The 23,259-nt window shown below is 45.2% G+C and overlaps 1 protein-coding gene across 4 annotated transcripts in view; it reads left to right on the top strand.

The window, feature by feature from the left end:
- The window catches only part of RERG (RAS like estrogen regulated growth inhibitor), an 881,812-nt gene that overhangs the window by 614,550 nt on the left and 244,003 nt on the right, over positions 1-23,259 (top strand). For 3 of the 4 annotated variants that reach the window (XM_069628363.1, XM_069628362.1, XM_069628364.1), the window contains one exon: positions 6,854-6,910. The exons of the other annotated variant lie outside the window; for it this stretch is intronic. In XM_069628363.1, coding sequence (XP_069484464.1) covers positions 6,854-6,910 — 57 coding nt within the window. The remainder of the gene's footprint in view (positions 1-6,853; positions 6,911-23,259) is intronic. 4 annotated transcript variants of the gene reach the window in all.

Here is a 23,259-nt window from a genome sequence, read left to right as displayed (position 1 = left end):
TCCTCTCTTCTCTTTACTCTCTACTTCTCCACTCCACCCCACCACTCTGCACTGAACTCTCTCACATATCAACATTCTGCCTTCTAACACCCATCCCTACTGCGGAGCTCCAGGGATCCATTTGTACAGCTTCCAGGGTTTCATTACAAAGCGGGGGGTTGTCCTGGACCCGACTCTCACCCCACTCCTGTCTCCTAGCCTTCTGCCGGTGACATTGCCACATTGCCAACTGGACTACCTGCATTGGTAGAAAATGTCTGTGATGGGGCCTAGTATTGGAACTGTCCTTGCTTAGCTCTGTTAATTGAACCAATGTCTTTATTGTTTTGATGCCAGGTCACAGGATATGTTTTGAGGTGAAGCACCCACTTCCTTTGTTGTATGTTCCGGGGTTATCCTGGATACCTCGCAGTTAGTTTGTTGTTTCAAAAAGTGGATTTTCCACACCGTTTTACGAATGGTGTTAAGGGCAATTTTTAATAATCATCAAATTGTTTGTTGTGTGGGCTCATGGTCCCAATTAAGGTCAGCCGAAACGTGTTTCGGCCGCGTTGTCCGGACAGGCTACTACGCACGTCACACACTCAAAATAAGGGCCTATTGAGGAGCCCAGCTGTCACCCACTGGACTCACTGCAAATCTACACAGAACCCCAACAGGAGAATTCAGCCATTAACACTAGCCTTGATAAAGACCCACACGGTTGAAACACGTGTCGGCTGACCTTAACTGGGACCATGAGTCCACACAACAAACAATTTGATGATTTTAAAAATTGCACTTAACACTATTCGTAAAATGTGTGGAAAATCCACTTTTTGGAACAACAAACTATCTGTGAGGTATCCAGGATGACCCCTGAACATAGCTGCATGGGTAGTTGGAAAGGGGGGCACAGAGACACACAGCCGCTACCAACTGCATCTTCCTGTACCACAGGGACTATCCTCCTGCCCCCAAAAGAAACGTTTACACTGCTGGAGATTAAAAACAATGGTTGCCCACTGAGGGGAAATGTACTGACTGATGGAAGTACGGACGTTTATCCAGGAAACTAACAAGCCCCTGGTTGTGAGACTAGCAATTGGCCCAGAATTCCTTGCTTCCAGGATTGAGCCTATTGTTGCATGGGAGGCTGTTGGTAAACTACCACAATGGTCGCTGGACATTGTCAGTGAGTGGGGAGCTATTCAACTTGTATTAATCAGAGCAACCCTCGGAATCTCTCTGTCTGTCTTGCCAAACCCTCCTTCCTTTCCTTCGGCAAAAGTGGGAATGCCCTCTCAGGATTCTGCAGGGGAGGAGCAGCACCCTTTGGCCTTGGTAATAGGTGGCTGCAGACATGTGTTGCAGCAAATGCGGTAACCCCTTTTCCTCTAATGTCCTCAAAAGGGAGTCCATCGTCGCAGCTGAATTGCCTTGTTCCATATTGCTGTTGCGGTTTATAGTCATATTTTCGAAATCAATAATTTCGAATGCATTATTGTCGAATCAATTCGATTTTTTTTTTTACATTTTTTTTATGGGTAGTTCCCACCCCAACCCCCCGTTTTTTTTTTTTTAATAACCCTTATTTTACTATCTAAACCCCAAAAAAACATATAAAATAAAAAAATAAATATTCAACATTTTTTTTCCACATTTTTTTTCTTCGAATTTAATGCATTCGAAATTATTGATTCGACATATTGACTGCACACCGCTGTTGCCTGATAGTGCTTCTGTCCAGTGCTGTTCATTGGGCCGGATCTCGGCGGATCCGAGATCCGGCACCAGATATGGAGCCGGATCTCAGGATCCGACCAGAGTCAGCCACCAAAGTCCATGAACCACGCTGGGATACTTAAAAAAAAAAAAACTAAAAAAAAACGCCCGCAAAGGCAGCATTGCCTTTTACCGCGGCTTTGGCACTGGTGTATGCACGTTACATATACAACTGATTCCTTTCATTTGTACATATAGCGAGCATTGTGCATTACACACCAGTGCCAAAGCCGGCATTAAAAGGCAATGCTGCCATCGCAGGTGCTTTTTTTTCTTTTTAAGTATTCCAGCATTGCTGGATGTCCACTACGAGCCCGTCCCCTCTAGACCACGCCCCCTTGGACACCGCCACCCCCCAAACTTCTCCCCCATCCCGGACCTTGTGTTGTGGGATCCCCCACCACATTTTTTCCATTTCCACCACTGCTTCTGCACTGAGGCATTGCTGGGGGAGGTGCTCAGGGGGCAATAGCCCCGGGTCATTTGTAGCCCCAGATTGAAGCTCGGGGTCTGCAACCAAAAGGCTAGCTAGCCCCGAGTCCCAACAGTCCAGACATTAGTGTAGCCCCAGATCTTTTCCAGACCTAGCAACACCCCTGCTTCTGCCATCCTTTGGACATTCCTGGGAGTTTCGAAAAACAGTACCGTTAATAGAATATTTAGATCTTAATCAGCATCTCGTAATAAACAATCAATAACTGTGGCAAATAGTTATAGTGCCTATACTAATAATTTCACCAAAATAAATATGAATAACATAATGTACAATGGATAAAATATTCATGTTATTTGACCAGAAAAGTAATTGACAGCACATTTATTGAATTAGTCATACTATGGCATTATGGGCGAGGGCCTTTAACGTGGGACCCGGGACGTTACCACGGGGCCGGGGACGCAACAGCCAGGTTGCTCAGAACACAGGCTTGGAACGTGGGATTCAGCTTACGATCCGAGCAACCTGATTGGTTGTTTCCCACTCCCGGGGGCTAATGATACTTATGAACCAGAGTAAAGAAGAGCAACTGTGACCTGCTCTTCAGTTTTCTGCCCACTATACTATACTCCCCTTCTGCACACTTCATGTCAAGAAAACCCTCACTCTGAAACCTACTTCTTCCCTCCTATGCACAGGAGTCCACACCAAGTCCCCAAGGATTAGATTCGTGCCACTATTGTGAATTTGGCCCCTAGAACAGCAACCATTTCTATCCCTTGGTGCTCCAGACGAGTATCTGTCATCGAAAGGTGCCTCGCGACAGGGCCCTGACCCTTCATCTGCTGCACTGCTGACTTTTCGGAGGGGAGAAGGAAACAGTGCAGGATGAAGGGCAAGGGCTTGTCAAATTGGCGCTGCTCATGCTGGAAACAGAGGATTTGAGCCTTGGATGGAACCAGTTTTAAAGTTGTCTAAACCCTTCCATACCTATGCCCTGTGAGACCCACTGAGCCTCAACCTAAAGGCATGACTCACATTGAGCGAAGGCTGAGTTGCTGGGTTGCCTCGGCAAGACACGTCAGGAGCCTGTTCCACCCCCACGGTGCTGCCTGGCTTATCATCAACCCTTCCAAGCTTTGCCAGTGGCTTGGCATATCAGGAGGGGAATTGTGGTGGCAAAGCAGGAGTATCAAGAAAAGTGAAAGTGTTTAGAATGGTGAAGAACTGAAAGTGAAGTGTGCAGGAAAAGCCGCTCCAGGTTTACTAATGCCTCTGCCAGTCACTGTGCGGTGACAATGCGGCTCCAGTGAAAGTCACATGTCTCTTTTCCTTGGCAAACTCACATTCATTTGGATGCCCCTCCAACACTCCTATTCCTGCACCTACAAACCTCTCCACCTGACCCAGTAGGCCAGAGTATCCTCACACATGGCCCACCAGCTTGCTAGCTCAAGTGGCCTCTTCCCATTCTCCCTCATGGCCATCTTGCCATCCCTGACTTCTGCTTCCTCCTCTTTATTTATTTTATTTTATTTTTTTACATTTATAACTGCAGGCATCGAGGCACTGTTACAGGAATTGTTAGTTTTTCTTAGTTGTGATTTTTCTTTGTCACGTATTTATAACGCGCTTAAACACTCGGAGGTTTCTAAGCGCGGACCCGGGGATCGAACCTGTTGTTGCTTTGTGTCGTCTTGCTTCCAAGACGCGCACGCTGCCGCTGTGCTATCCTCTGCCCCTGCATCTCCCATCTCCGCTTCCCCTCCCTATCTCCAGCCTTGCTAGACAGGAAACTGTCCTGGCGGGTGGGCTGCATGCACCCACGTGTGGCTCTTACACACTACAGTGGGATTCTCTCCACGGCAGCTGCCGCATTTCCCCCAGTCAGCGTTGGCGGGTGCATGCTTTCTTCACACGGCCTCTTGTGTGGGCAGATTTTCTCGGACTCGCTTCTGCCCTCTAGCGGTTGGAAACAGAAGATATGTATTTATTTGATGGTAATTTGGCATGTTCACAATGCAGCCTAGCCTCTATCTCAGGGGTCTGCAACCTGTGGCGCTCTAGATGTTTTGGACTACGACTCCCATCATCTCACAGCATTAATTATGCTGGCTAGGGCTGATGGGAGCTGTAGTCCAAAACATCTGGAGAGCCAAATGTTGCAGATCCCTGCTCCATCTACTCGGTCTTCGACCTTTGTATTTGGGTCCCTTGGTCTTGAAAGCTCTATGTAAAGTTTTGAAAGTGGTTCCGCCTTCCACTAGCAGCCACAGGAGATATGGCAACCTGGGCTGATACAATATCTTAGTTTAAGGCCTACTACCAGTCTTGTCAGAGTATTCTGGATGAGTAGTCGTTAACCTATTGGATTTTCTGTCCTTCCGAGGTGCACGTTCTTTTAGTAGTCAATGTGAGAAAGGCCTGAAGATCGAGATACCGCCACGTCTTGTGGCATCTCAATCATTGGTGGTATTTTTCTGTTGGCTTGGGAAAGAGGTATTCCAGCCTCATCAGTGATCCCAGGATGAAATGCTACATTTATATCAGAGGCTTTGCTAGGGGCTTGGGGGAGGCTAAAGCCGGCCCCTAGGTCTTTCTGTTGTAGCCCTGGATAGATGCTCTCAGGCTACAACCAAAAGGCTAGCTAGCCCCGGGTCCTGACTTTCCTGACATGAGCTGAGCCCCAAATCTTTTCCAGACCTAGCAGCACCCCTGATTGATATTGAGGATTATACCCCAATTTCTTGGACGACTCTCTTGTTTTTGGGTTTGGGGCATGCAGTTGGGTCAGGGGAATGGCAGCGTCTGAGGTGCCTGGGTTCCTATGAATAGAATTTAGGATTTGGTGGCATTTAGGCAGAGGTCATAATTATCACTGAGCCTTTGATGGTTGCGAGCAATGCCTTGGTTGCTGCCTCCCCATGTCCCTGGAGTGAGTGCCAAATGCGAGTCACTCAGTTTGCAAAGATTCGTCAGACGTGACGTAGCGGAGTCATTCAAAATATGACTCCTTGGAAGAGCGTTGGTTTACGAGAAAATAGCAGACTCTGTTTTGGAGAATCCTAGGCTCTGACGGCTGAAAGAAATCTCAGTCTTCGTGGAGTCTCTGGTGGAGACAACAAGACCATCTCCATTTTGGGAGTTCAGCGAGACCGTTGTTGCCTTGACGATGTTGTAAAATGAAAGAAAAGAAGATTCAACACTGTGGGTTTCTTTTGCTAAGCACTGGAGCGCTAAAGTAAGACAAAAGCAAGGTGTGCAGAGGCGTTGGCCTTGCTTTACCGCTACAGGGGATTTTCTTTCCATTTGAAGGTGGGGAAGGGCCAGGAAGTGGAAATACCTTTTCCCCGTGCCTTCCTCCTCCACTTTCAAATACCACATGCTTTTATGCCAGCATGTATTTTTCGGCGTGCGATACACCAATGGAAACTACCTGAATTTAGAACCTGCAAAAAGCAGACAGATTCTGATTGCGCCCTCGCTGGGTACTAATACCAGTTTTTATTTAGCGCTAGCTCACCAGAGGGCATCAAAGCGCTGTAATAACAGTTGATATCATTACCTACTGCGTGGTACTCAAGTTATCAACATCAGAAGGATGAAAGGCTGAGTAGGCCCCGCCAGGATTCAAATCTGCGTCTGCAGGTTTACCGTCAGAAGTCAGAAACGGTCATGGCGAAAGTGTGAACTGTCTTTCGAAACAAATACATTGCTACCACCAGCACAGCTTTTAATACTGTTGTGCTACTGGAATTAATCACCATGCCCCTGTGCTTCATGGGCTGTCCCGCAGGCATCAGGGCACACATATAACACCATAACAAAGACAGAAACACAAGGGCCCAAAGGGCTACATAAATGAGAGTTCTGTGCAAAGGGGTCGGTAGGCGGGGCAAATATTCTATTTAAATAGAAGAGTCTTTAGCCTTTTTCAGAAGGTAGACAGGCTCTCCTCTGTACGCATCGTGATTGGGATTTCTTTCCATGCAAGAGTGGCTATAACCAGAAAAGAGTGACCTTTGCCCCGGCTTCTCTTAAATTCTGAGGCAAACGAGACGATTGGTGTGATTTGATCTGGTAGACCTACGCGAGGTTTGATGGTTTAGGCAATTCTTCAGATAAATTGGATGAAAACCCAAACAGACAGGAGCCCTTGCATATTACGAGAATCCCTTTTATGTCCCATTCCTCTTGTAATATGTGTGGTTCTCTCTTTGGGGTTTCATTTGTATTTGGCTCTTGGAACTTGAAGGCTGTCTTCTCGGACCTCGCGAGAGCACCGCGTGATTAGGGCTCATTCAGACAAACAGGTTTCCACCGCCAGCATTATATATATATCTATATATATATATATATATAAATATATATATATATATACACACACACACCTGGGTGCAGGGTGAACAGAACAGCCTTTATAATTCTGTATGTCCCCTCTCTTCCTGCATACCGGATTACTTTCATGGGATCAACTACTGGGGGACATGCTGGGGTACCCCATTAACATTCTGTTTCTCAATGGTACCGCATATATTTTAAGAAATGATTTCAAGTGTATATATATATATATATATATGTTTCTGCTCTTCTAATAGATTAAAGAAAGACATGGAGAATAATTTTAGTTCAATATCTTTTCTCTCTCTCTAGCGCTCGCCGTAAGGTTTCTGACCAGGCGCTTCATCTGGGAATATGACCCCACTTTAGGTAAGTGATGCCCTTTGGCCAGAATTCATTCTTCCGGCATTTATTTTAAAAAGTCTGACAATCAAGCTTGGCAGCTGTGGTGGATATGGGGACCAGTGCTGCTGCAGGTTTGGCAACAAATGCTTCTTGTTTTTTCTCTCCAGTTTTCAGTAAATACTGTTGCCTTGTATACACATTGGTTTTGGGTTCATGCCATGTACTTATTTATTTCATTCATTGTTTATAACGCTGCCTAATACCATACCCGAGTTCGGTTTCTAAGCGCAGATCCGGGATTCGAACTTCTGTTGCTCTGCGTGGTCGCTTACAAGACACGCGCGTTGCCCGTGTGCTATCCTCCTTTCACACATTTCAACATTATTAGAACATGTTCGAAATGATGTTTCCTAATTTCTCAACACTTGAAGAAAAAGTCTTCCTTGATCGTCTAGACACCACACAAGCCTCATTACGAGCTTGGTGGTATTGCGGCAGCAAATCTGCCGTAGTACTGCAAAACGCAATTACTGTTACCGTCACCTGGTCCCATGGATTTGCTATGGGATTTCAAGTGGTGGTAATTCTAAATGTTTTGAGTCCGCAGGTTTTCATGGGGATTTTTGTCAGATCTACCGCCGGCGGAATTACTGTGCAGTGAATCTGGCGTTTTTTTTAGGTAAAGTGGTGGATTTCCCTCCATCAAAAAGCTGGAGACGAATCTGCGGTTGTATACGAATTGTTCGTTTTACAACTGTTCGAATTACAATTGACCTTTTCACAATTGACCGAATTGTGTAGGTCAATTGTAACATATTTGTGGGGGGAACCCCCCACAACCCCCCACCCAACGCCAAACCCCCCAAAACCCGATATATATATATATATATATATTACCAAACCGATAATATATATATATATATATATATATATATATATATATATATATATATATATATATATATGGTCAATTGTGAAAAGGTCAATTGTGACCCTTTAAATTCGGTCAATTGTTCATTCGAACAATTTTAAACGAACAATTTGGGTAATACCGAATCTGCCACTATTCCTCTGAAAATCGGCAGATTTACTGTGTGGTAATTCTGGCAGCGGTGAATCCACCAAAAATTATAATTTGGTGCTATTGGAAAAGTGCCGGGAACATAATTACCACCAGTTTTTTCCCACACCACCAAACTTGTATTGAGTCCTGCTGTTACATAGCATATCCAAACATTTGTTAGCTTGTGGCCGATTTACATTGAAGGTTCTCAATGTTACATCTAGTACATTGGTTTTGAATTGGCCTACAAACATACCCTCATAATGAGCCAGATGGTCTCCCCGGGTAAGATACCTCGCTGGCTAATTCTTCATCTGCAGAAGTCTTTCATGTCAGGTCTACAGCAAAACAAAAGGGGTGATGGCTGGAAGGTTTAGAATTAATCTCAACCTCTGACATTGCCAAGGGCAACCGTCCAGACCATTTTTCTTCACCTGCCAAGCTATTACAAAAGGAAAAAGACCATATGCAAATCAGGCTTGGTCCCACCTCAAAGGGGCAGTCCAGCCCAAACTGTTAGGTCATATCCCTTCTGCACGAGACCACAAGAATCCCCAAACATGATTCGGTCTTGTTGGGCCTTATCACTGAGGAGCTGCTTTGGTCTCTATGCCCAGCAGGCACATGACCCACATCTGGGCATACCCGTCCCACTCCGGGGTGACTATAGCAAAACAAAAGGGGTGATGCTGGAAGGATATGATATGATATGGCATTCATAACGCGTCTATACACAAGTGTTTCGAGGTGCGACGAGGCAAGGGAGGGGGAACAGAGGGAAGACAGACTACAATCCTACTAGGCCAGGTGTCATTCAGATCGCGCAAGTGCATGGGCAGGGGAAGTAGGAGAAGTGCGGTGGGGAAGGGGGAGAGGACAGTGCAGTACATGGGAAGAGACACTAATAAACAATAATAATAATAATAATATTTAGGCACTTATATAGCGCTACAAACCCTCAGGTATCTGAGCGCTGCTTATTAGTACCCACAGCGTGTTGTGCTCATTTATCTTCCTCGGAAGGATGAAAGGCTGAGTTTGGCCCTGCTGGGATTCGAACCTGCGTTAGCAGGCTCTGCACGGATGTCAAAGCGAGCACTCTACTCGCTGTGCCACTTGACCAGCTAACAAGTAAAAGTATGGCCAGCAGGTGGCAAGTGAAAGGGTAAGTGCAGACGTCCGGTGTCAAGTGCTGGAAGTGGGATACAGAAAACAGTCACCAAGTGCAGGGGTTGCCAGGAAGGCAGTGCAGGAGTGCGACTGGTGGGAGAGTGGACCTGGGCCCGAGATCAGAGGGTGGCTGGGTAACCAGTGCAGTTTCAGTGTCAGCCAGGAAATCAGCAAGGAGAGGAGGAGAAAAAGCGGACGCAAAGAGAAAGGTTTTGAGGTGCTTCCAGAGCCGAAGATGATTCTCCCCACGTTTCAAGGAGGCAGGGAGTCTGTTCCAGAGGGATGCCCCCGCCAAAGAAAGAGATCTACCACCAACTTGTTGCTTGGAGAAGTGACTGACCCTGAGGGAATTGGAGGCAGATGAGTGAAGAGCTCGAGAAGGAAGGTATTTAGGAAGAATTAATATCAACCTCTGGCATTCCCCTGGGCAACCCTCCAGGCCATCATTCTTTGTCTGCTAAGCAATTACAAAAGGAGAAAGGTCATATGCAAATCAGGCTTAGTATCACCCCAAAAGAGGCAGCCAAAACTTCTATGCACATCCCTTATGCACGAGACCAAAAGCATCCCCATATATGTTTTAGCCTCGTTGGGCCTCATCAGTGAGATGTAGCTTGAGTCTCTAGGCCCAGCAGGCACAGGACCCATGTCTGGGCAAACCTGTCCCACTCAGGGTGACTTCAGACATGTTTCCTCTTTTGTAATGGCTTGGCAAGCTAAAGAACAATGGTTTGGAGAGTTGTGCCAGAGGTTATGATTAATTCAAAACCTTCCAGCCATCATCTTTTGTTTTGATTTACTCACCTCGAGTTGGATGGGTATGCCCAGATGTGGGTCCCAAGCCAGCTGGTCCTAGAGACCCAAGCTACTCCTCACTGATGATGCCCAATGAGACATAAACATGTTTGAGATGCTTGTGGTCTTGGGCAGCAGGGATGTGATCTAGCAGTTCGAGCTGGACTGCCCCTTTTGCGTTGGATGCAAGCCTGATTTGCATATGGTCTTTCCCCTTTCTGTAATGGCTTCACAGGCTTAAAAAACAATGGTTTGGAGGGTTGCCCAGAGCTGTGCCAGAGGTTATGATTAAGTCAAAACCTTGCAGCCATCACCTTTTGTTTTGCGTTCATCTTGTCAGATCAACATAGTGTCTTACTCTTCCCAACATTATAAAATAGGTACCATCAATTTGGGTACGATGGATGCGCATTATCATTGCCTACTCTAACAAATCACAACACAAAATGTCTTGTAATTATTTTTTCAATAATTGTTAGGATTTGTTTATATTATGTTTCTTTCTGAAAGCCAATTTGGTGTCGAAGACTACTAAATCAACAGTTTTGAAACTCTCACATATGCTTTGATTGAGAAGGTGGGGAGTGCTGCCATGCAAGCATTATGGCAAGTCTATTTAGTCTTTCTTCACCATGCCATAGTGCCTTTTTATGCCCTGATGGGCCGCTTAAGTGTGTTTTCTGCGCATCACCTGAAGACCCACTTTCTTCCACATACGAACTGGCAAATCTGGTGAGAGGTGAGATCATGAAATCTTTTCTTCTTTGCTCTACCTAGCAATAGAGTGTCATCTTAATGCAGGGTTATCCAACTCTAGGCTTCAATGGTCGGAATCCTGATGGGTTTTCAGGATATCTGTCATTAATATCCATGAGATACATTTGCATACAGTGATTCTAAATGTATGTACATTTTGTCTCATGAATATTAATGAGGTATATTCTGAAAACCCCTCAGGATACCAGCCCTCGAGGCCTGGAGTTGGGCAACCTCATGTTATTGTCTTAGCAGCGCTGTCTACGCTCTCTCTCCATGGGTTCCTCAATACTCTGCCTCCATGAGGCACTGGATGTTTGGCATAGGGCAATTTAACGTATCAGTATTAAATATCAGTGCTAGTAGCCAGTGGTTGCCCGGAATTCCACTTCTCTTCATAGCTGAGCCACCATGAAAACTCTCTTCACTCCCATCTCTCTGCTCACCCGCCACTGCCTCGGCGGCCTCGTGCTTCATCCCACTCCACTACCTTGGCCCCCTCATGCCTATGGCAGCACAGTTCTCCGACATTAATGCACAGTCGGGACCACGACAGCGCAATGCTGGCACTCTACCATGACGCCATGGCTCGGATCAGCTCTCTGTGCCCCCAGCACTGATCGGGATGCAGTCGTGCCCCCTCTCTCACTAGTTGGCCACCATAGGCACCTAATGGCCAGCTTTACCCAGCACCTTTGTCGCTAATGGGTAATAAGCATCACCTACTACTGATATTCTGTTAACGCTAGTATATTACTCTAAGGAAACAATTGGACCTCTTTCAACTGCCACACCAAGCTTTGCGAGTTTATGTGTTGCTGTTTAACGAGAATTGGTACCCGATTGGGGGTGGGGAGTGGCAGCATCTTAGCGGACAGGGAAAGAGGTAGGTGTGGCCCCCCCTCTACACTCCACTCTCCCCCTATCCACAGAATTCCCTCCCCGCCCCAACCCCCACTTACTTTCTTTAAAGTCAATTTCGGGAGCGGACGGAGTGGGAACACTTCTGTCCCCAGCACATCCGCTTCCGAACTGCGACAGGCCATCATGGAAAGGAAGAAGGGACTACAAATAGTCCCTTCTCCCATTTCCATGACGGCCATTTTCTTCGTTTACTTTTTTCAATGGCCGCCATGGAAAGGGAAAACAGACTTTGTTTCCCTTCCTGGGCGGCCATTTCTTTTTCTGTTCCGGATCAGCAGAGCGTTTTGAAACAGAAACAAAAATTCTTTTAGTACACCTATCTTACGGGCCGGGGTACTAATAGCAATAAGCCCCTCACATGGGGGGCATTACCACTTCAGGTAATGCCCCGGGCCATCATTAAGGCTGTAACTATGATCCCCGGGGCATTACCCAAAGTGGTAATGCCCCCCTACTCAGGGCTTATTGCTTAAGTATAACTCGAAGCAGATTGACTGGGATCTTGGCTGTCCACAGATATGATAACGAGGTGTAGGTGCCTCCAAAGCTTATAGCACCCGGGGTGGGTGGCACAGCCATTCAGGTTCCTTGGTTCATGGGCTGATACTCCTGAGCTAAGCTTGTGTTCCATGGAACCCGATGGCTGCTTCCGCCACCCCACCATCTTCTCACCACCTACCCTTTCCACTTTTTTTTTACTGGACGCAAACCCCCTCCTCCGTCCCACTTACCTGATTGTGGCAGCAGCAGTGCCCGCCGCAACAGCTTTCCTGCATCTCGTTTTTCCGGCCACCACGGAAATGGAAGGCAACCATGCCGGCCATCTTTACCCAATATTTTCATTCAAATAACACTTTGGTAACCCGGTGTGCTAATTGGGCTAGCAACGCATTCTTTGGGTTATACCGGGGTAAACGTCCTAGTACCCTCGTTAAACTCTCGGGTGCTGGGCCGTTTACTCCTGGTATACCACATCCATGGAACACGTTACTAACGCTATATTATTTACAAAGCATGCAGTAGAGAACAGCACATAACATGCATGCTAATTCCCTGTCTACAACAAAAATTAAAGTTTTATTTCCAAGGTGTAATTTCAATCCCTTGTTTATAGAAATAACATTATACTGGCAGCAGTTTCCCCAAAACACGAGATCTGTTTTTCTAAAATATGCATTTTGCTTGCAGTCTATCGTAGTAAAATCATGAATTTATTGAAATGCACCGGCATTTGACATGGATTATTAGACAGACAACTTTAAAATAATATTGGAATGACAGAAGCTTATATAATGTTCAAGGGGTTTGCAAAGCTGCATCGAAGGAGAGAGATACTGCAAGCACAATCAAATACCCTTCGAGTAAGCTCAGATCTGACCGCCTTAGATTCCATCCAAGTTCAGTTCCTACCCTTGAGGAGCTGCATTCGAGATTAAAATTAATTAGTACCCGGCGGGGGCATAGTTTAGGCCTCCCAGCCAAAGAGGATGCTCGCAGTAGGGGCATTGCCATATGGTAATCTTGACGCTCTGGGCCTCCAGAGCGTCAAGATTACCATATGGGGAGGCCGCTATCTTCCCCACCAGGTAACCAGATAAGTGATCCCCTCACTGGGAGGCATTACTGCTTCAGGTAATGCCCTGTGGCCTATATCAAGGCCCTCCTTTCGCTCAGATCTCTAACTATGTGCCTCCATGCATTACCTGAAGCGATAATGCCCCCAGCTCTGGGATAATTGCTTAAAATAAAAATGGGTATGCTGATTTTACTGGAGGGAAGGATGCAATTGAGTCTGATAAACATCTTTTAACTGATTGTGTAGGTACACGGAACTTAATTAAGAAGTATTGTAATTTAATTATGCCGCTGTCTAGATCTACGTCCAGGACATTTGTATGGACTTGACTTCTGTGGATCAATCAAATATATTTAAACTTGGCATTGTGTAGGGCTCTTATGGAGTTGTGAGTAATATTGAAACAAAAAATAATTGTGTGCATGAATTATGGAGAACTTTCAACGTTTGTAAGGGCATATTATGTAGTTTGATTTTATGAGTTTGTCATTATTTGTATGAATTTTGTGATTTCTACAGCCATACCACCAATACATTTTAAATATATATATATATATATATATATATATACATATATATATATATGTATATATATATATATATATATATATATATTGGACTGTAAGATATTAAAAAATCACCGCTGCTCATCTCATCCTTTCAATCGCTGATCCTCTTTGCTTCCTCTCCATCTCGTTCTACTGATCTTGCAATTTCTCCTGTTTCAGTACCATCGGCTTCCTCTGTCAGGCTTTTTATAAGAGCAGTCTACCTCCGAGGTGCTCTCCAAGGACAATAATACAGCTTCTGGAAAAAGAGGAGACCAAGGTTCTGGAATTCACAGACCAATTGAAAGCCACAGAACTTACACCACCAAAGCTAAAACTAAGAACGAATCCAATTAGCGCCAACTTAAGGGTGGCTAAACTATTGGAAATACGACGGACGTCTACTTTCCTACAAATCTCTTTACCTGTCATATGCATATTTCAGGAAGCAAATCGACCTTTCCAGAAGGCCAGCAAATTGCATGCCCAAACGAAGATCCAACATAGGAACATTTTCTCTATTTCACTGAGCTGGCACTGCCATAGTGGGCAGTTCCCACGCTAGCTCCATTGCAGTAACTCTATGATGCCTCAATGCAATTATTCAATGCTAAGATGTGCATTGCCAAACACCTCTCCCCAAATGACTCTAACAAGGGTCTCACTAGCACTGTGGCTGGACTTATAACTCAAAGTCATTTAATGCCCCATGTCCCATCGATGATATGTTTAAGCAACAAGTCCTGAGCAGCGGGGGGGCGGAAGGGCAAAGTTACAGGCCCGAGCAAAGTGAAGTGGTAATGCCCGCCCAGCGAGGGGCTTATTGCTATTAGTACCCTGGCCCGTTGGACCGGGGTACTATTAGAATCTTTTCAGAAGTTGTGAAATGCTGCGTTTCACAACTGAAAAGAAAGGAAAACAGATGCCCGCCACGGAACGGGGAGATGGGACTACGTTGCCCCTTCTCTCTTTCCATGGCGGACATTCAAAAAAGAAGAAAAAAGTAAATAAAAAAGATGGCCGTCATGCAATGGGGATAAGGTACTGCACGTAGTCCCTTCTTACTTTCCATGGTGGCCAGATGCAAACATCGAGGGATGTGGAAGAAGGGGAGGTAAGGCTTTGTTGGGCTAGTAACTACCCGCTGAGGGCCAATGAGATTGCATGTTACAGTCTCATTGTCCCTCGCCGGGTACTAATCATATATAAAATCGCCAAGATTGGCTCCCATCTAATTTCTCGCCTTACAGTGCTCATGAACTCATTCCTTGGTTATGAGGAAGAGTCTACCAGGCCCATCAACGAAATGCATATCCGTATGGATTGGTGAACCTCTGACCCATTAAGGGTCTGCTTTCAGGTACAAAAGCTATCAAATCCAGGTTCAGGGTTAATATCCTGCTCGAGTTGTGATAACTTGCCTTTCATTGGCATACCACGCTTGCATCATGAATGCAACATCTCCCATGGTCTCCAGCAATGATCTGTTCATGTCCAGAGGTCACATTTGCAGTAATCTGCTGTGGATATTTCATTTCAGGACACGTACTAGGAACAAGCTAAGTGCCCAGTTGAGCTATACCTGCAAGCTGCTGCATCCCTGACAACAGGCTGCTTGTTTTTAATACTGTAGTTGTGTGTCTTCACTGAATGCTGTCTGCTGAAAGGTGCAGGGGAATCCTGGAAGCTTCGTGAATGGAAACTGGTACTCCATATTGCATTGCATTACTGAGGCTGGACTGAGGACAGATTCTCAGTCTTGATGCACATAAGCGTTGGACATGTGATCTGTACTGCCCCCAAGTACCCTGCAAAATCCTTAAAGGAATGGTTCGCCCAAACATTTTTATTGCAAATAAAGATGGGCAATAAAAAAAAAATAGATTGGCACTTTTATTTTTAAGTCCCTATGTAAAATTTTGAGCAATTGAAGCTCAAAATTTACAAAAGCAAGCACATGGGGGCATCCATTTTGGGGGGCATCCATTTTGTGAAATGGATGCCCGCCTGTGCTCGCTTTTGCTTTTAAGGCACTAATGAAGGAAAAGCCAGCGAGCTGTAGTAAACAAAAGCTACCACTGGGTGGCTTTTCCTTCATTGGTGCCGGGACTCGGAGGACGCAAACCGGAGACTACAGGCAGAAAAGCTGCAGCTGCATCTCGGTAAGTGCTATTTATTTTAAAAAAATAAGCAGTAGCTGTGTTTTTTTTTCTAAGTTTTCCAGGCTGGAGGAGCTCGGAAAACTTACAAATAAAACTGCAGCTTTAAAAATGTTGTATTTATATTTGCTACCGCAAACATAAATACAATGTTATTGTGTTTGAAAACGCTGCAGTTTTTCTTTCTAAGTTTCTCAGGCTCCTCCGGCTCGGAGGAGCCTGAGAAGCTTAGAAAGAAAAACTGCAGCGTTTTTGAAACACAACTGCGTTGTGTTTCTGCCTGCCGTGGCTATCACTTTGGGTCTCCGGTGCTCCCCGAGGGGAGCACCGGAGACCCAAAGTGAAAGCCAAGATAGGCAGTAACACAACACAGTTGTGTTTCCATGCCGTGGTGTTTCTGCCTAAAGCTGTTTTCCCATTTGGGGCTCTCAGGCTCCCCGTGGGGAGCCCGAAAGCCCCAAATGGGAAAGCAGCTTTAGGCAGAAACACAACGCGGTTGTTTTCTGAAATGCTAAATGCTGTAGTGTTTCTGCCTAAAGCTGTTTTCCCATTTGGGGCTTTCGGGCTCCCCACCGGGAGCACGAGAGCCCCAAATGGGAAAGCAGCTTTAGGCAGAAACACAACGCAGTTGTTTTCTCAAATGCAAAATGCTGCAGTGTTTCTTCCTACAGCTGTTTTCCCGTTTGGGGCTCTTGGACTCCCGACCGGGAGCCTGAGAGCCCCAAATGGGAAAACAGCTTTAGGCAGAAACACTGCGGCATGGAAACACAACCGTGTTGTGTTTCTAACTATCTTGGCTTTCACTTTGGGTCTCCGGTGCTCCCGTCGGGGAGCACCGGAGACCCAAAGTGATAGCCACGGCAGGCTGAAACAAACCGCGGTTGTGTTTCAAAAATGCTGCAGTTTTTCTTTCTAAGTTTCTCAGGCTCCTCCGAGCCGGAGGAGCCTGAGAAACTTAGAAAGAAAAACTGCAGCGTTTTCAAACACAATAACATTGTATTTATGTTTGCGGTAGCTTCAAAAGCTACCGCAAACATAAATACATTTTCAAAGCTGCGGTTTTATTTCTAAGTTTTCCGGGCTCCTCCAGCCCGAAAAACGTAGAAAAAAAAACGCATTTAGTGCTTATTTTTTTTTTTTTTAAATAGCACTTACCGAGATGCAGCTGCAGCTTTTCTGCCTGTAGTCTCCAGTCTGCGTCCTCCGAGTCCCGGCACCAATGAAGGAAAAGCCACCCAGTGGTAGCTTTTGTTTACTACAGCTGGCTGGCTTTTCCTTCATTAGTGCCGCAAAAGCAAGCACAAGTGGGCATCGATTTCACAAAATGTATGCCCCCATGTGCTTCCTTTTGTAAATTTTGAGCTTCATTTGCCCAAAATTTTACATAGGGACTTAAAAAAAAAGTGCCAATCTATTTTTTTTATTATTGCCCATCTTTTTTTGCAATACATTTTTTTGGGCGAACCATTCCTTTAAGGGCACCCATTTGAATCTGTAATAGCAGTGCATAGCAATGTGTTGTTGATATGCAATCCTCAAAACACGTTTATTTCACTTTTTGAATATTTGATTTAACATTTTTGTGAATTTATTTGGATATGTTATGTCAGAAGCAAAGAAGCAAAAAATAGCTGCCTAGCACCTACAGAGTTAATTCATAAGCAGCTCAATTTACCCGTCAAGAGGCTTCAGTTCAAATGCAAAGGTGATTCCTCATCTCAATCGCAATCATCTCAACTTCAAGTCAGCACATTGAGGTCATTACTGATCCCCTCTCAGCCAGTCACAAGCCTCATAATGGAATCAATAACCCATGTCATTCATTGACTGTTCTCCAATGATTCTGATAACAGAGACAGCCAATAAATCAACAGGACTAGTATTGGAAAGTGAGGTGCAGGCACCAAAGTAATATGTATTAAAGTGAACGAAATTCGAATAGCTTCGAGGCATCTTCTAGAACCTGAAAAGCATTATTCCAGGGACAACAAACAACTAGGGAGAAGCTCTGAGGATAACAATCAGAAGATCCAGAGAAGTCATGTGTGTAGTAATTGCTACTGCACTTTAAACGTTATTAATAAACAAAATTCATCAATTATAACATCTTTTTTCTGAATGTAATGTTACTATGCATGTGCATTGGTTTTTATATCAACAATATTAGATCATATTTTACACATAAAATTCATTTTGCTTTTATAAAGCAAATTTAATACAAAATTCAATTACAAAAGAAAGAGAGAGAAGTTTGATAAATATTCAGTTGCTTGTGTTATTGTATCTCCACAAAGTATAGCACAATTATTGGTCCAATTATTCCCAATCAAATCCTATACAATTTTATACATTGGTAGGGGCAGTAGTGTCCTAATATCCTTGAATATCTGCTCTAGGCATTTCGGGAAACCATTCCCTTCACCAGGAGCTGTTAATTCAATGCAATGCTAATACACAGGCAAAGTAAAATTACTTTTAATATAGAAACATGTTCACAGTGGCATTATTATGAAATGATACGGTAAACAGTAAATATTTGGGTTTTTTGTAGCATATATTGGGTGTGCGAGGGACAAGAGAGTTCCACAAAGGTGTGGACATCTGCTGTGTGTCATTGAGGTTACCACCTAGTGTCAGGGTTGGTTTATCTCCCTTGTTCCCCTCTACTTATCTTAAACATCTAAAAAGTTAACATAATTAGACGGAGTGCTCCTAGACTCTTGCGAAACAGTTCCGTGGGCAGGTCAGTTCACTGTAGAAGGTCCCACAGAAACAAAAAAACATTATCAAACACCAGGCATAAGTGTTTGAGTGGATTGTACGCAGTGCTTAATTTGTAAAATAATAAGTGCCAGTGCCCACAAAATATTGGCCCCATAATGCCGGGCGCCACGCGTCACGCAGTGCGGCACGGCGCCGCCTTCAGCGCAGGCCGCGGCGCCACCCTCAGCGCAGGCGTGCCGGCCGCGTGAGTTCAGTGCTAGACCTACCTAGATCGGCCCACCACCAGCCCATCAAACTGCTGCTGCTCCATGTCACATGTTTGGCGCTGCAGCAACTGCTGGCACAGGCTAGTAGTAAATACGCAACTAAGACATGCTCCTCCTGTAACTGCGCCTCGATGCCCCCGGGCTGTGTGAGCGCTTTGAAAATGCAAATAAATAAAAAAGCATTCTGTTTCAGTCACTGTTGCACTGTATTTGTCTCTACCCCTTCTGCCCTATTTGACAGTCTGTTAAAGTACACAAAGTATTGTTAATCGGTTACCTCCAGGAAGAGCACCCTCCCCTCAGCCCGTTCTTCAGTCTCCTCAGCCAGGTGTTTTGTGTAATCAATTTACTCTCAAGCCCTTATCAGTCATCACATCTCATAAATGCATCCCCCTTCACCCTTCCTTCAAGCATGGGCATGGTGTTGTATAACTTGGAAAAAGTCATTTCTGCAAGACGTGAAATCAACGGCCTGTGCTACTTCTGCTTTAGGGCCTCTTTCCACCTTAACACATTAAAAAACTAAATATGTTTTGTCACCCAATATTCAGGAGCCAGAGGAGAATGCATATTCGGATATCTCCTTCCCACTGACATGTTCTTGACATACTTTACTAAACTGCGGGGTGTAACAGACACCCACCTCCCTATCTGAGGATTCCTATCTGAGGATTGCATGTGCTCTCATTCGGAGCACATGCTCGGAGCGTATTGTACCCAGGTTAAGGGGCCACATCTGGTGTTTCCACACATCAGGATACAAAACATGGACCGGAATTATATAAAAGAAAGTACAGCAATAGACGGTTGAGAATTATACACGAATACTCAACTAGTGCTTTTATTCATGACGACAGATTAGCGAGCACGTGCATCATGTTTATCACCGTCTAGTTTCCATGTGTGTATCTTTAAGCCTTAATGGCATTTCAGAAGTTCTTCTTTGCATGGGCTTTTCTCGCAAAGTGCAGCCAGTTCGGTTTTAGCCCAATACGTGCACCGTTCCGGGTCCCCTCGCTGAAGCTCGTTTGTGAACTAATGAGGCCGATAACATTAAAAGGAAGAAACACCCAGGAAAAAATTCACAGTTCATGTTTCGCTTAGATGAATGCTATCCAGGGTCGGACTGGGGCATACAATTGTCCTGAGTCGGGCTCGGCACCAATGAAAAATTGGCCAAAATTGCAAACGACATTTCATTCCTTTTGTGACAGACACTAGTGGGACCACGTTGCCACCCGTGCCCCACCCGGTCCTGGGCTTTGCCCTGCCTTGCCTCAATCACTTAGGCTACCTTCCGTGGGGCCGCCACGGCCATGCTGAGCCTGATGATGACAAAAATAGGTGCGCGGCGCAGCGGCCCCACGGAAGGTAAGATTTTAAAAGAAAAAACGTATATTTGGGCAGCTGGGGCCCATCACTTTCGAAGTGATGGGCCGCAGCCGCCACTCAAAATAAGTTATTTCTTTTAAAACCTACCTTCTGTGGGGCGGGGCCCCGGTCACCGGCCCCACGGAAGGCCAGGTTTTCAAAGAAAAAAGTAAAAAACATACTTTTGGGCACAATCCACAGGCCCGGCTGCCCGCGGCAGAGTCATCCGACTCAGTCTGCGGCAGCCGGCAGCCCGTGGTCACAGAAATTGGCCTGGGCCTGGCACTGACTGCAGTCAGCAGAACACTGCACACAGGTCACACAGACAGAAGCCCGGGCACGGATGGGCCCCTGATGGGGTCCTGTCTCCTGGGCAGTCAGGACACCAACAGGGGACCGTGCCACCACCCGGGCCCCGACCTGGGCCTTCATTGCCTAATCACTTGACTGTGACAGGCTCAGGCTGCACCGCACACAACAAGTGACTTACCGGCTTTGCCGGCTGGGATTTGGTCTCCTGTCGCACCTCAAGGTGGGCAGGCCGGGTGCCCACACTGGCACCCGCACAAATGAAAAAGCAGTCAGAGGGGGCCCCAGGAAGCAACTAGGCTGCACCACGCAGTGCAGCAGGGCAGGCTCTCTCTCTCACAAATCAGGAACGACAATGCCACGCCTCGACACCTTCACTTCACAGTAACTCGTGAAATGAAGCTGGCGCCGCGCTGCCTCCTGTGGAAACAACAATACGTCCCAGCACTTGCTCTGCACTTACCTCGCACTTTGCCACCAGCTGGCCCTTTTATTTATTATTTATTATTTATTTATTTTTACGCTACTTACCTTGTACCGCACTTCCCCCCCACCTCCTCCCCCTGCACTTTCTCCTTTTCCCCTTACCTCTGCACTTGCGCGATCTGAATGACACCTGGCCTAGTAGGATCGTTTGTCTGTCTTCCCCTTGTTTCCCTCCCTCCCTGCCTCGTCGCGCCTTGAAACACTTGTGTATAGGCGCGTTACAAATATCATATCATATCATATCATACGTCACCATGTAATTTCACTGGCTCAGAAGAACAGCCAATGAAAACTGCACATTCTGCGTTACTATACAGACTGGTTTACTGCATAGTAACAACAGAATGGTAGTTTTCATTGGCTATTGTTTGTAACAGTTTGTTGTTCATTGCTATTGCTGGCCTTTCCCAGGCCCAGCCAGCCATTGCCTGCAACCTGCAAGCACGAGAGAGATTGAGATCAGAATGACAAATTCCAATGATTTATAATCGAAGCAAAGCGAAGTGGAAGAAAAACAAAGCAATTGCACGTGCGCTGGCCCCTCATGAGTTCCGGTGCCCAAAAAAGAGTGCCGGTGTTGGGCACCTGCAACCACCCCCACAAATTAAGCACTGATTGTACGACTCGGCTAGATGATTCATGTGACGGTGCACATTGCACATCACTTTTGTTAAAGAAGTTTGTGCAAATTCTTGTTGGTGTCTTGCACTCAACAGGGTGTTTGGACATTAGTGTATATACATGCCTACAAACAAGAGGTGTAAAAGCTACTTTTACTCCCAGCAAGAACCCAACAACAAGTAAATAGGGAGTAAAATACCCCTTTTTTAAAAAAAAAAAAACATATTATTTATTTATTTGACAGAAATGACAGGGAAAACAATGATTTTTTGGCACAAAAAGACTTTCAAAACCTTTTAACATTGATTTAGAGAGAGGAAGACCAGTATCCTTAACAATGGTTGAGAGGATGTTGATATAAGACCAGATGATGCAGGAGAGGTGGAAACACGAATCAGCGGGACAGACAAGGCTTCACAATCAAAAAGTGAAAGGACACATAGGTGCATGTCCCCTGCATTCTACCATGTAGCTCCATACATGTGCTTTGATCAGGGTTACCAGATAAACAGTGCAATCGGAAGACGCTCAGCTATTATTGTATCTTCATCTGAAGCAAAACTTTTATAACGTAGTCTGTCCAGACTACTTTTAATAACATTGTACATCCACTCATCTCTCTCCTCTTAACTCTTTATCATCCAACCTATGTGAACATATGACCTTGTTTAGTGGATGAAAGCAGCTGTGCCTAATCCAACAACAAGGATTCAGGGGCTTGTAAAGGAGAGCCAGCTTATTTCTGGAGGATGTATAAAAGGAGCCTGTCAGAGATATTGAAACAAAAAAGGTGACCCTGCAAACAGTGAACTCAGCAATATGCAAGACATTAAGAGGTGGATCCCGCATGGATTCAACCCTACAATAATAAACATTGGCCTGCCAATAGTTCGGACATTTATCTGATAAACCTTTTTGCCATGTGGGTCTTTGCAGAATACTCAGCCAGATGCATTGGCGTCGCCAGTTTTTATTATTTAGGTGATTTCATTTTAATATCTGCATTGCCAACATTGGTTATAAGTGGGTGCATTAGGAATTCTCTTTGAGGTCAAATCTTACAATAATACAAATTGGCGAAACCAATAGTTTGCCCATGTACATGATAAGACTTTTTTTGTCTTTGGAGGCTTTGCAGAAGAATCTAATTAGCTCCTAAACCAGATGCATTGGAATTGCCAATGCTTATTAGTTGTGTGTTTACATATTCATCTCTGTGTAGGGAACCTTCGTAAGTCATGGTCAGTAATAAAAAGGAGGTCAGGCTTTTCAAAATCCATCAGCACGTCGGTATCTTCATTGTGTTTAATGACCAAGCAGGCATTAATTAGAATCCCTTTACAGATGGAAGGGGCATGTATTAAGGCCGGCAGCGCCCAATAAGCCTGATACTGATCTGCATTAGATGGGAAGGTCTACCTGGTAGGCTAAGGTAAATGATTAATTACCAAGGAGATCTTGGTTTCTAAATTGGGTATTAATGATGTACTGTATCAGGAATGCTGGTTGAAAGAAGAGGACTGAAGCATACCTACAGGTATTAATCATCTCTTGATTGTGTTTATAATATCTGACACCATCTCGGCCCAGATTGGCCCAGAGAGG

This window comes from Ambystoma mexicanum, chromosome 12 (genome assembly GCF_040938575.1).
Source record: "Ambystoma mexicanum isolate Mex_15411 chromosome 12, UKY_AmexF1_1, whole genome shotgun sequence".
Lineage (NCBI taxonomy): Eukaryota > Metazoa > Chordata > Amphibia > Caudata > Ambystomatidae > Ambystoma > Ambystoma mexicanum.
This window is presented reverse-complemented; position numbering and strand designations above follow the sequence as displayed.